The following is a 13821-nucleotide window of genomic DNA, read 5'->3' as shown; positions in this document are numbered from 1 at the left end:
GCCGCTGGGGAGAGAGAACGACTGTCTCCTCTCCCGGCTCCTGGCTCTGCAGCTGTGGAGAGAGACTGACTGTCTCCTCTCCCAGGAAGGGGTTCTGCTTACGGGGAGGGAGGACGACTACCCCCGCTCCCAGGGGATGGCTCTGCCGCTGGGGAAAGACACCGACTGTTTCCTCTCCCTGCTCCTAGCTCTGCCGCTGGGGAGAGAGACTGACTGTCTCCTCTCCCTGCTCCTGGCTCTGCCACTGGGGAGAGAGACCGACTGTCTCCTCTCCCAGGAAGGGGTTCTGCTTACGGGGAGGGAGGATGACTAATGCCACTCCCAAGGGATGGCTCCGGCACTGGGGAGAGAGACCGACTGTCTCCTCTCCCTGCTCCTGGCTCTGCTACTGGGGAGAGAGACCGACTGTCTCCTCTCCCAGGAAGGGGTTCTGCTTACGGGGAGAGAGGATGACTACCTCTGCTCCCAGGTGATGGCTCTGCCGCTGGGGAGAGAGACCAACTGTCTCCTCTCCCGGCTCCTGGCTCTGCAGCTGTGGAGAGAGACTGACTGTCTCCTCTCCCAGGAAGGGGTTCTGCTTATGGGGAGGGAGGACAACTACCTCCGCTCCCAGGGGATGGCTCTGCCGCTGGGGAAAGACACCGACTGTTTCCTCTCCCTGCTCCTAGCTCTGCCGCTGGGGAGAGAGACTGACTGTCTCCTCTCCCTGCTCCTGGCTCTGCCACTGGGGAGAGAGACCGACTGTCTCCTCTCCCAGGAAGGGGTTCTGCTTACGGGGAGGGAGGATGACTAATGCCACTCCCAAGGGATGGCTCCGGCACTGGGGAGAGAGACCGACTGTCTCCTCTCCCTGCTCCTGGCTCTGCTACTGGGGAGAGAGACCGACTGTCTCCTCTCCCAGGAAGGGGTTCTGCTTACGGGGAGAGAGGATGACTACCTCTGCTCCCAGGTGATGGCTCTGCCGCTGGGGAGAGAGACCAACTGTCTCCTCTCCCTGCTCCTGGCTCTGCCGCTGGGGAGAGAGACCGACTGTCTCCTCTCCCAGGAAGGGATTCTGCTTACGGGGAGGGAGGACAACTAACTCCGCTTCCTGGTTTACCAGAGCTGCTGCAGGGGCTGGGCAGAGGCCGACGGCTCTCTGCCCTGTTGCCAGTGCTTCTGCTAGGGTGGCTCCCTTGTCCAAGTCCATAAGCTTGGGGCCCAACTGCTGATCTGTATCTAGCAGCTCGTTGTCGCTTATGCTCTGTTGCCACTTCTCTGAGGCCAACCTCCATGATTCCCAGACTGCTGTATCATAGCTCCCTACAGCCTCTGTGGCATGCTGTTTAACACAATCTAGCAGTCTTTTGTATCTCTGTTCCATCTCCAATTCCTTGCCACATATATAATCCAAATCGGCTTGCAGCCAGGGTACCCCTGAGAGACTCAGCAGGCTCCTTCGGTACTCACAAATGTCCTTAAGTCTCCACTCCTCCTGACTCCCAAAATCTGGGTCCTCTGCCATTAGATCAAATCTAGGGCCACTGTAGCCAAAGCCCTCTGTGGGGACACCATCACCCAGCCATGGCCACACTTGCATAGCATATCATCGTAGGGCCCTGTAGCTGCCATCCAGAACCATCTCCTCCTGGACCAGTCCATCCAATTCAGACAGCCATTCCACCTGGGGCTGTCCTCCCAGGCAAGGTACTCGGAAATTCCACTGGAGCCAGTATTCTCCGTCATCAGGGGATTGGGTTGTTACTCGATAGCCCTGCTCTTGTTGAAGAGCCTCCCTCCAGAGTCGCCGGCGGACAAGGTCCCTTTGTACCAGAAGGTCCCAATACGAACTAGGACCGTCCAGCTGGGCCAGCGCCTCCTCTGCTCTCCTTAGGAGCTTGGTTCCCATAGGTACCGGCTACTGTGGCACGTCTCTTCTGTCAGCAGAAACTGTGTTATAGAAGCAGATCCCACCGCTGCCAGCCAATGTGACGGATACCCCGGCTACCTCGACTGGGTAGCTCCGCCAAATGGGTCCTGCTTCCTCCCTGCCGACTGCAGCTATGTAGCTGGCAAGTGACCACAGCCTGTAGCCACCCCTGATGCCCGACAGCATCAGTATTCAGGGTCCCACCCTGTGGCAGACTCTGGCTACCCAGACTAGGTAGCTCTGCCAGAGGGTCCTTCCACTGCCTGGAACAGGCTGCTATGTAGCCCAGGAAAGTGATTTTAGCTGGAGCCCACCCAAATAACTAGACATACTAGAATTCAGGTGAAACATGAACTGTTTTTATTGTACAACATACAATCCTTTTATACACACAGCTCATCTTGATAAAACAGGGAGACAATGCCACAGTTTTCCCGCCATTCCCGCCCCTCCAGACTGACCGGTGCCTCCATAGCAACCATAGTCCCACAGAATCCCAGGACACAGTGGTGATGGTTTTGGGGTGATCCCGGGGGAGCGGTGGCACTTCCAGGGTGTCATTTGAAAGCTCCCTGTCCCCAGATGCTGCAGTCCATCCATAAACGGTGTGATTCGTTATTGGGGACCGGAGATACAGCCCATTGAAGTTATGGGGGTAGGGGTGTCTAAACCCCCCAGTTCCCAAAGCAGCTCCTCTCCGGTAATTCCCCCACCTCTTGTCCTCCCTAGGGGCTACTAATCCCCAAAAGAGCGGAGCTCTGGGACACATGGTTGCTGGAGTGACCAGGGTTAAATTTAGAGGGTGTCTAGCTGTCCTGTGGCCGACCGGGAGTTCCAAGAGCCCGGACAGCCTGAGAGGTGTTAGGCGGGTGTCCGTGGTGAGGCGGCCAACTGGGAGTTCTAGAGGCCCAGCGAGCCTAGGAGGGTTTTCCTGCTTTTCACAAGACAAGCAAACCAAAGCTTCCAGGGATTGTGGTTGCTCTGAGGAGCCCAAAACCACTGAGAAACAACAGGGGTGAGGTTGTAGGGGGGTGGGGGGGGGTAGCCTTAGCTGTCTGGTATCCGTGACACTCATCACATGGTGCCTTGAAATAATGGCGTTGACTTGCACTAGTATCTATAGGTTGTACAACTAGTTAGCTACCTGTTCTCATCACATGGTGCCTTGAAATAATGGCGTTGACTCGCACTAGTATCTTTAGGTTGTACAACTAGTTAACCACCTGTACTCATCACATGGTGCCTTGAAATAATGGCGTTGACTTGCACTAGTATCTATAGGTTGTACAACTAGTTAACCACCTGTACTCATCACATGGTGCCTTGAAATAATGGTGTTGACTTGCACTAGTATCTATAGGTTGTACAACTAGTTAGCCACCTGTTCTCATCACATGGTGCCTTGAAATAATGGTGTTGACTTGCACTAGTATCTATAGGTTGTACAACTAGTTAGCCACCTGTTCTCATCACATGGTGCCTTGAAATAATGGTGTTGACTTGCACTAGTATCTATAGGTTGTACAACTAGTTAGCCACCTGTTCTCATCACACGGTGCCTTGAAATAATGGTGTTGACTTGCACTAGTATCTATAGGTTGTACAACTAGTTAACCACCTGTTCTCATCACATGGTGCCTTGAAATAATGGTGTTGACTTGCACTAGTATCTATAGGTTGTACAACTAGTTAGCCACCTGTTCTCATCACATGGTGCCTTGAAATAATGGTGTTGACTTGCACTAGTATCTATAGGTTGTACAACTAGTTAACCACCTGTTCTCATCACATGGTGCCTTGAAATAATGGTGTTGACTTGCACTAGTATCTATAGGTTGTACAACTAGTTAGCCACCTGTTCTCATCACATGGTGCCTTCAAATAATGGTGTTGACTTGCACTAGTATCTATAGGTTGTACAACTAGTTAGCCACCTGTTCTCATCACATGGTGCCTTGAAATAATGGCGTTGACTTGCACTAGTATCTATAGGTTGTACAACTAGGACATAGAGTATTAAGTAACTATCGGAAGGCTGGGGAATTGATATCTAGATTTTTATCTACAGGCTCTGGAACTGGCACCTAGAGAATGCAGTATCTATACTTGGTGTAACCAGGACATGGCTGGGGATTAGGGACCTTGATTGTGTAGTAGTTTGAGGCTAGGGAATTGTGATCTAGATTATTTATTATCTATAGGCTTTGGAATGGGCTTCTCTAATATTTAGTAGCTATAGGCTTTGTGTGGAATAGTGAGTGAGTATTTAGTACCTATAGGAAAATAAATATTTGCTTTACAAGAAATGAGTAGCATGGAAATCATGCAGCCTTTAAATAAAGAATAGACCAGCTCACTTGAGACATCACATAGCAACGAGTAATGTACCTTTGTTTAAATGAGAGGCAATACATATCTGTCTGCAATGGTTTTATTATGCTCAGAACATTTTTATTTTCCTTCCTTCTGGAAATATTAGTATCTAGAACCTATATCATATAGAATTGAGACAGAGTATTTAGTATCTGTATTGTATGATTTCATAGAGTATCTTGGACACAATATTTATGGAATATAGAGTATTTATTTCCTATGTGTTGAGGAATCAGGACCTTTAGTATTGCTTATATTTTGTGAATTGTAATCTATAATATAAAGCACCTATATGAAATGTAATTGGGACATAGGGTACTTGCTACCTGTATTGATATCAACTCATTTACTATCTAGACCCATATGTTGAAGAATTTGAAGCTAAAGTATTTAGTACCCATGGTGTGGAATGGGGAGTAGTTTGTCAAATGATGATTAATGCATATTTTTATATAAATAAGTTACATTTATTTATTAGGTATCAGACTTAAAGACTATGGGGCCGATTTATCAAATGTCTGTCCAATATGATCCGCTCAGCAGATCATGTCCGACAGACATCGCTGAATGCTGACAGCATACGCTGTCGGCATTTAACATTGCACAAGCAGTTCTGGTGAACTGCTTGTGCAATGATGAATGCTGACAGCATACGCTGTCGGCATTTAACATTGCACAAGCAGTTCTGGTGAACTGCTTGTGCAATGATGCCCCCTGCTGATTCGCTAGCAGGGGGTGTCAATCATATCGGGCGGATTGATGTCTGCAGCCTCAGAGGCAGCGGACCAGTTAAGGAGCAGTGGTCTTTAGACCGCTGCTTCATAACTGCTGTTTCCGGTGAGCCTCAAGGCTTGGAAACAGGGGCATCAAGGGCCATTCGGCCCTTGATAAATCAGCCCATATACAGTAGACATGTGCACGGGCAAAAATTTGTTTTGTCCGAAAGATTTGTTTTGGATTTTTTCAAACGTTCAGTTTGGCAAAATTTCATCCATGCAGGCATTTGGTTCAGACGAATATTGGACTTTTCACCATTATTTCCAATGGGAACAGGTAATACAGACAATATTAAAACAAATCCTAGATTATAGTATTCAAAACATTAACATAACCTATTTTTCAATGTTAAAAGAACATACAACTCCTGTATGACTCAAATCCAGTATTTAGTGGCTGACTGTCTGTCCCTGCCATCAGTCATTAGTAATACTATAGCAGGATTAGACAGGGGACAATGGAAAAATGAATGGTAATATAACTCTTTCCCCCTCATTCCTTCACCTTATTTTAGTGCTAAATGGCGTGAACTATAGAACGAATCGGTTTAGTCAAGAAATCCATTCGTTTTTTATTCATTTCGTCAAATAATGCATTTGTCTGTTTGTATATCAAATGAATTGGCGAATCAGCATTATTCGGACTAATTTAAAGCCAGAATGCTCATCTCTACTATATAGTTAATATTGATCACTAAAGAGGAGGACTATATGTGACTAAAATGCAATGTTAACTCATTATTTGCCATTATTTGTTGTGTGAAAGCCGTTACTTGACAAAGAAACAAAACAGCCTGAATAACCCATAAAACGGATTCTATAGATAATAACAGATATATTAAATGGATTATAAAGACAATCAGTTCATGTTACTATGGTTTATTTAACAGAGGAAATTAACTAAATAAAATAAGTAAGGAAATCATTACTAACATTTGTACCAACAGACAGTACATCATATGCAGTTACTGAGGTTTATGCAGAAGGTCTGATGAATAATGTTAGGTTGGTTGTTAGCAGAAATGTTAGCATCAGAGTTATGGTATGTTGCTTGGCAGGATTAATTTAACAGCTAATAATGTCATGCAGCACTGAGTTCTCAGTCAAAGAAATATAATGGTCAGTTTAGTATAGATACGTTCTGCACTTAAGCTTGTTAAAGGGGTATTCAAATTATGTGTGTGTGCGGTGTGTGTACTGTGAGAGTGCGCTCTGCAGGACTTTATACATATATATGTGTGTGTGCGGTGTGTGTACTGTGAGAGTGCGCTCTGCAGGACTTTATACATATATATGTGTGTGTGCGGTGTGTGTACTGTGAGAGTGCGCTCTGCAGGTCTTTATACATATATATGTGTGTGTGCGGTGTGTGTACTGTGAGAGTGCGCTCTGCAGGACTTTATACATATATATGTGTGTGTGCGGTGTGTGTACTGTGAGAGTGCGCTCTGCAGGACTTTATACATATATATGTGTGTGTGCGGTGTGTGTACTGTGAGAGTGCGCTCTGCAGGACTTTAAACATATATATGTGTGTGTGCGGTGTGTGTACTGTGAGAGTGCGCTCTGCAGGACTTTATACATATATATGTGTGTGTGCGGTGTGTGTACTGTGAGAGTGCGCTCTGCAGGACTTTATACATATATATGTGTGTGTGCGGTGTGTGTACTGTGAGAGTGCGCTCTGCAGGACTTTATACATATATATGTGTGTGTGCGGTGTGTGTACTGTGAGAGTGCGCTCTGCAGGACTTTATACATATATATGTGTGTGTGCGGTGTGTGTACTGTGAGAGTGCGCTCTGCAGGACTTTATACATATATATGTGTGTGTGCGGTGTGTGTACTGTGAGAGTGCGCTCTGCAGGACTTTATACATATATATGTGTGTGTGCGGTGTGTGTACTGTGAGAGTGCGCTCTGCAGGACTTTATACATATATATGTGTGTGTGCGGTGTGTGTACTGTGAGAGTGCGCTCTGCAGGACTTTATACATATATATGTGTGTGTGCGGTGTGTGTACTGTGAGAGTGCGCTCTGCAGGTCTTTATACATATATATGTGTGTGTGCGGTGTGTGTACTGTGAGAGTGCGCTCTGCAGGACTTTATACATATATATGTGTGTGTGCGGTGTGTGTACTGTGAGAGTGCGCTCTGCAGGACTTTATACATATATATGTGTGTGTGCGGTGTGTGTACTGTGAGAGTGCGCTCTGCAGGACTTTATACATATATATGTGTGTGTGCGGTGTGTGTACTGTGAGAGTGCGCTCTGCAGGACTTTATACATATATATGTGTGTGTGCGGTGTGTGTACTGTGAGAGTGCGCTCTGCAGGTCTTTATACATATATATGTGTGTGTGCGGTGTGTGTACTGTGAGAGTGCGCTCTGCAGGACTTTATACATATATATGTGTGTGTGCGGTGTGTGTACTGTGAGAGTGCGCTCTGCAGGACTTTATACATATATATGTGTGTGTGCGGTGTGTGTACTGTGAGAGTGCGCTCTGCAGGACTTTATACATATATATATGTGTGTGTGTGTGTGTACTGTGAGAGTGCGCTCTGCAGGACTTTATACATATATATGTGTGTGTGCGGTGTGTGTACTGTGAGAGTGCGCTCTGCAGGACTTTATACATATATATGTGTGTGTGTGTGTGTGTACTGTGAGAGTGCGCTCTGCAGGACTTTATACATATATATGTGTGTGTGCGGTGTGTGTACTGTGAGAGTGCGCTCTGCAGGACTTTATACATATATATGTGTGTGTGCGGTGTGTGTACTGTGAGAGTGCGCTCTGCAGGACTTTATACATATATATGTGTGTGTGCGGTGTGTGTACTGTGAGAGTGCGCTCTGCAGGACTTTATACATATATATGTGTGTGTGTGTGTGAACTGTGAGAGTGCGCTCTGCAGGACTTTATACATATATATGTGTGTGTGCGGTGTGTGTACTGTGAGAGTGCGCTCTGCAGGACTTTATACATATATATGTGTGTGTGTGTGTGTACTGTGAGAGTGCGCTCTGCAGGACTTTATACATATATATGTGTGTGTGCGGTGTGTGTACTGTGAGAGTGCGCTCTGCAGGACTTTATACATATATATGTGTGTGTGCGGTGTGTGTACTGTGAGAGTGCGCTCTGCAGGACTTTATACATATATATGTGTGTGTGCGGTGTGTGTACTGTGAGAGTGCGCTCTGCAGGACTTTATACATATATATGTGTGTGTGTGTGTGTACTGTGAGAGTGCGCTCTGCAGGACTTTATACATATATATGTGTGTGTGCGGTGTGTGTACTGTGAGAGTGCGCTCTGCAGGACTTTATACATATATATGTGTGTGTGTGTGTGTGTGTGTACTGTGAGAGTGCGCTCTGCCGGACTTTATACATATATATGTGTGTGTGCGGTGTGTGTACTGTGAGAGTGCGCTCTGCAGGTCTTTATACATATATATGTGTGTGTACGGTGTGTGTACTGTGAGAGTGCGCTCTGCAGGTCTTTATACATATATATATGTGTGTGTGTGTATATTTAATATATAAATTGCACAGCTGCATATATACAGTAAATATTCTCAAAAGTAGCTGACCGTGATCAGTTGGGGTGAGGGAGGGACCACTGTCTTTTTAGCACCTGCAGGTACAATCATTTTGTGAGCTTTATTCTTTTACATTATTTATGTGAATATAGTATATTAAAGGGACATGAAACCCACGTTTTTTCTTTTTTGATTTAGAAAGAGAATGCAATTTTAAAAATCTTTCTAATTTACTTATATTATCTAATTTGTTCTATTCTCTTGATATTCTTTTCTGAAAAGCATATCTAGATATGCTCAGTAGCTGCTGATTGGTTGCTGCACATAGGGGCCTTGTGTGATTGGCTCAACATGTGCATTGCTTTTTCTTCAACTAAGGATATCTAAAAAATGAAGCAAAATAAATAATGGAAGTAAATTGTAATGTTGTTAAAATTTCTATTCTCTATCTGAATCATGAAAGAAAGATTTTGGGTTTAGTGGCCCTTTAACCTATGAGAAACCTCCTTGTGTTTTGTTTTTACAGCATTGCAGTACACATTGAGTTTTTATTTTGATTGATAGGTTCCTTGCTTTCCTTGCACTTTGTTCCACACTCCCTTGTAAGCTGGAGTTTAGAAGCTGCATATTGCCTCACCTACGGCTAGATTTAGAGTTGGGCATTAGCCGTCAAAACCAGCGTTAGAGGCTCCTAACGCTGTTTTTTACCGCCCGCTGGTATTTGGAGTCAGTCAGGAAAGGGTCTAACGCTCACTTTCCAGCCGCGACTTTTCCATACCGCAGATCCCCTTACGTCAATTGCGTATCCTATCTTTTCAATGGGATCTTTCTAACGCTGGTATTTAGAGTCGTGGCTGAAGTGAGCGTTAGAAATCTAACGACAAAACTCCAGCCGCAGAAAAAAGTCAGTAGTTAAGAGCTTTCTGGGCTAAGGCCGCTTTATAAAGCTCTTAACTACTGTGCTCTAAAGTACACTAACACCCATAAACTACCTATGTACCCCTAAACCGAGGCCCCCCCCCCACATCGCCGCCACTCTATTAAAATTTTTAACCCCTAATCTGCCGACCGCACACTGCCGCCACCTACGTTATCCCTATGTACCCCTAATCTGCTGCCCCTAATACCGCCGACACCTACATAATATTTATTAACCCCTAATCTGCCGCCCCCAACGTCGCCTCCACCTACCTACACTTATTAACCCCTAATCTGCCGACCGGACCGCAGCGCTACTATAATAAATGTATTAACCCCTAATCCGCCTCACTCCCGCCTCAATAACCCTATAATAAATAGTATTAACCCCTAATCTGCCCTCCCTAACATCGCCGACACCTAACTTCAAGCATTAACCCATAATCTGCCGACCGGAGCTCACCGCTAATCTAATAAATTTTTTAACCCCTAAAGCTAATTCTAACCTTAACCCTAACACCCCCCTAAGTTAAATATAATTTTTATCTAACGAAATAAATTAAGTCTTATTAAATAAATTATTCCTATTTAAATCTAAATACTTACCTGTAAAATAAACCCTAATATAGCTACAATATAAATTATAATTATATTGTAGCTATTTTAGGATTAATATTTATTTTACAGGCAACTTTGTAATTATTTTAACCAGGTACAATAGTTATTAAATAGTTAATAACTATTTAATAGCTACCTAGTTAAAATAATTACAAAATTACCTGTAAAATAAATCCTAACCTGTTACAATTAAACCTAACACTACACTATCAATAAATAAATTAAATAAACTACCTACAATTATCTACAATTAAACCTAACACTACACTATCAATAAATTAATTAAATACAATACCTACAAATAAATACAATGAAATAAACTAACTAAAGTACAAAAAATAAAAAAGAACTAAGTTACAAAAAATAAAAAAATATTTACAAACATTAAAAAAATATTACAACAATTTTAAACTAATTACACCTACTCTAAGCCCCCTAATAAAATAACAAAGACCCCCAAAATAAAAAAATGCCCTACCCTATTCTAAAATAAAAAAGTTCAAAGCTCTTTTACCTTACCAGCCCTGAAAAGGGCCCTTTGCGGGGCATGCCCCAAAGAATTCAGCTCTTTTGCCTGTAAAAGAGTACCCCCCCCCCAACATTACAACCCACCACCCACATACCCCTAATCTAACCCAAACCCCCCTTAAATAAACCTAACACTAAGCCCCTGAAGATCTCCCTACCTTGTCTTCACCTCACCGGGTTCACCGATTCGTCCTGGCTCCGACGTCTTCATCCAAGCCCAAGCGGGGGGCTGAAGATGTCCATGATCCGACTGAAGTCTTCATCCAAGCCGGAGCTGAAGAGGTCCATAATCGGGCTGAAGTCTTCATCCAAGCGGGAGCTGAAGAGGTCCATGATCCGGCTGAAGTCTTGATCCAAGTGGACAGAAGAGGACATCCGGACCGGCAAACATCTTCATCCAGGAGGCATCTTCTATGTTCTTCAATCCGATGACGACCGGCTCCATCTTGAAGACCTCCACCGCGGATCCAGCCTCTTCTTCCGACGACTTCCCAACGAATGACTGTTCCTTTAAGGGACGTCATCCAAGATGGCGTCCCTCGAATTCCGATTGGCTGATAGGATTCTATCAGCCAATCGGAATGAAGGTAGGAAAATTCTGATTGGCTGATGGAATCAGCCAATCAGAATCAAGTTCAATCCGATTGGTTGATCCGATCAGCCAATCAGATTGAGCTTGCATTCTATTGGCTGATCGGAACAGCCAATAGAATGCGAGCTCAATCTGATTGGCTGATTGGATCAGCCAATCGGATTGAACTTGATTCTGATTGGCTGATTCCATCAGCCAATCAGAATTTTCCTACCTTAATTCCGATTGGCTGATAGAATCCTATCAGCCAATCGGAATTCGAGGGACGCCATCTTGGATGACGTCCCTTAAAGGAACAGTCATTCGTCGGGAAGTCGTCGGAAGAAGAGGCTGGAGCGGGGGCGGCAGATTAGGGGTTAATAAGTGTAAGGTTAGGGGTGTTTAGACTTGGGGTACATGCTAGGGTGTTAGGTGCAGACTTAGGAAGTGTTTCCGCATAGGAAACAATGTAGCTGCGTTAGGAGCTGAACGCTGCTTTTTTACAGGTGTTAGGTTTTTTTTCAGCTCAAATAGCCCCATTGTTTCCTATGGGGGAATTGTGCACGAGCACAATTTTGAAGCTGGCCGCGTCCGTAAGCACCGCTGGTATCGAGAGTTGAAGTGGCAGTAAATATGCTATACGCTCCCTTTTTGGAGCCTAACGCAGCCATTCTGTGAACTCTCAATACCAGCGGTATTTAAAAGGTGCGGGAGAAAAAAGCCAGCGTTAGCTACGCGGGTCCTTACCGACAAAACTCTAAATCTAGCCGCTAGTTTTGTATCATTTATTAAATGGAGCCCAAGTTTAAAGGGACATTAAATTAAAAGTTTAGTTACCTATAACTGATGTGCTTTCGAAAACTTTGCAGCGCACGTTCTTTATTTGTAACTAAAATTGCAGTTTTATTCCCCCACTGTTACTAAACAAAATGGAGTGCGTCCTGGATGATCCATAATCTCACCATGCAACATGCTACACATAGATTGATTGATCAGGGCAGGAGCTCATGTATATCTGTGTTTAATTGGTCAAATTAATGAAATATATGCAAGGCTGTACAATAACTTTCACATGTTTTTAAGCATTTTGAAACTCAGTGCTTAATTTCTGATATATACTATTCATACATAAAATGATTTATTCCCCTTTAAGTGTTTCCCCATGGATAACAAGTATATACTCATACCAAGTGGCCTTTATCCTCTCTGCTTGGTCAGTGCTAAGTGAAATGTGTTCAGATCTCCTTTTTAAACAAGGGGGTAGATAAGGAGAGGACACTGTAACCTGGCTGGCACGTGCATGAGTCAGAGTAATTGTGTGCATGCACTAGCTATCTATGTCTTCTCTTGCTGCAGATAAGAGGAATGGAGGGGACTTCCAACAATGGCAGCTGCTAGACAGGATTCTGCAGCAGATTGTTCTGCAGGATGAAAAGGGAGATGACCCAGATGTGGCACCACTGGAAAACTTCAACGTGAAGAATATTATTAAAATGTAAGATTTTCTGTTTTTCTCTGTGTTTTATATCACATTTGTTGTGTAATTGATTTTATGTGGTTAAATAATCTATTATCTATCTATATGTCTGTCTATATGTCTATCTGTCTGTATGTCTATCTGTCCATATCTTTCTTTTGTGATTTGCTTGTTCATAAAAAGACACTTTACAGAACAACTTGTAAACAGGGCTGTTCAGTTGAGAACTGAAAAGGAAGAATACACATATTGCATTTACAGACGTTATTATAGTGTAACAGTAATAATGCTCTCTTGTTAAAACTTAACTTTTATTCAAAGTCGAAATATTAAAAGCAAGTGATGTGATAAAAACACATAAATGGGATTTATGAAAAGTAATCAGAAGGGAAAAGAATATAATTTCACAATTGCGGTGTTTATATAGCACTGTGTTAACAATTTGGTGGTATTTAAGTAGTCAGCATAGGGTTAGATATTACCCAAGTAATGCTAAACCCTGTTTGAAAAAACACTTAGGGGCCCATTTATCAAGCACCATATAGAGCTTGAGGGCCCGTGTTTCTGGCGAGCCTTCAGACTCGCCAAAAACATCAGTTATGTTCAGACTCGCCAAAAACACCAGTTATGAAGCAGCGGTCTAAAGACCGCTGCTTCATAACCTGTCCGCCTACTCTGAGGAGGAGGACAGACATCGCTGCAATTCAACCCGATCGAATACGATTGGGTTGATTGACACCCCCTGCTAGCGGCCGATTGGCCGCGAATCTGCAGGGGGCGGCGTTGCACCAGCAGTTTACAAGAGCTGCTGGTGCAATGCTGAATGCGGAGAGAGTATTGCTCTCCGCATTCAGCGAGGTCTGTCGGACATGATCAGGGCATTTTTAAATAAAGTGACAGGTTGCAGCATAATTATATTCTAGGCAAAAACATATAAGTTAGCCAGTGTGGGTTCGAAAACCTGTTGCCGCTATGTAATTAGCCAAATAATTGTTTATAAGTTGCTGCAGTCATGATTCAAAGTAAATTACGCTGATTCAACATATTTCCCTCTTGTTAATATTTTTACAATGTTCCCATTTAACTATTAAAATAGA

At 44.0% G+C, this 13821-nt stretch overlaps 1 protein-coding gene across 3 annotated transcripts in view; it reads left to right on the top strand.

Annotated features, from left to right (window-relative positions):
- The window catches only part of DAAM2 (dishevelled associated activator of morphogenesis 2), a 776135-nt gene that overhangs the window by 542902 nt on the left and 219412 nt on the right, over window positions 1-13821 (top strand). For all 3 annotated transcript variants that reach the window (XM_053712672.1, XM_053712673.1, XM_053712671.1), the window contains exon 11: window positions 12604-12742. In XM_053712672.1, the coding sequence (XP_053568647.1) occupies window positions 12604-12742 (139 nt within the window). The remainder of the gene's footprint in view (window positions 1-12603; window positions 12743-13821) is intronic.

The sequence above is a fragment of the Bombina bombina genome, chromosome 4 (genome assembly GCF_027579735.1).
Source record: "Bombina bombina isolate aBomBom1 chromosome 4, aBomBom1.pri, whole genome shotgun sequence".
NCBI classification, from domain to species: domain Eukaryota; kingdom Metazoa; phylum Chordata; class Amphibia; order Anura; family Bombinatoridae; genus Bombina; species Bombina bombina.
Note: the sequence above shows the minus strand (reverse complement) of the source record. Positions and strands in the feature narration are given on the sequence as shown.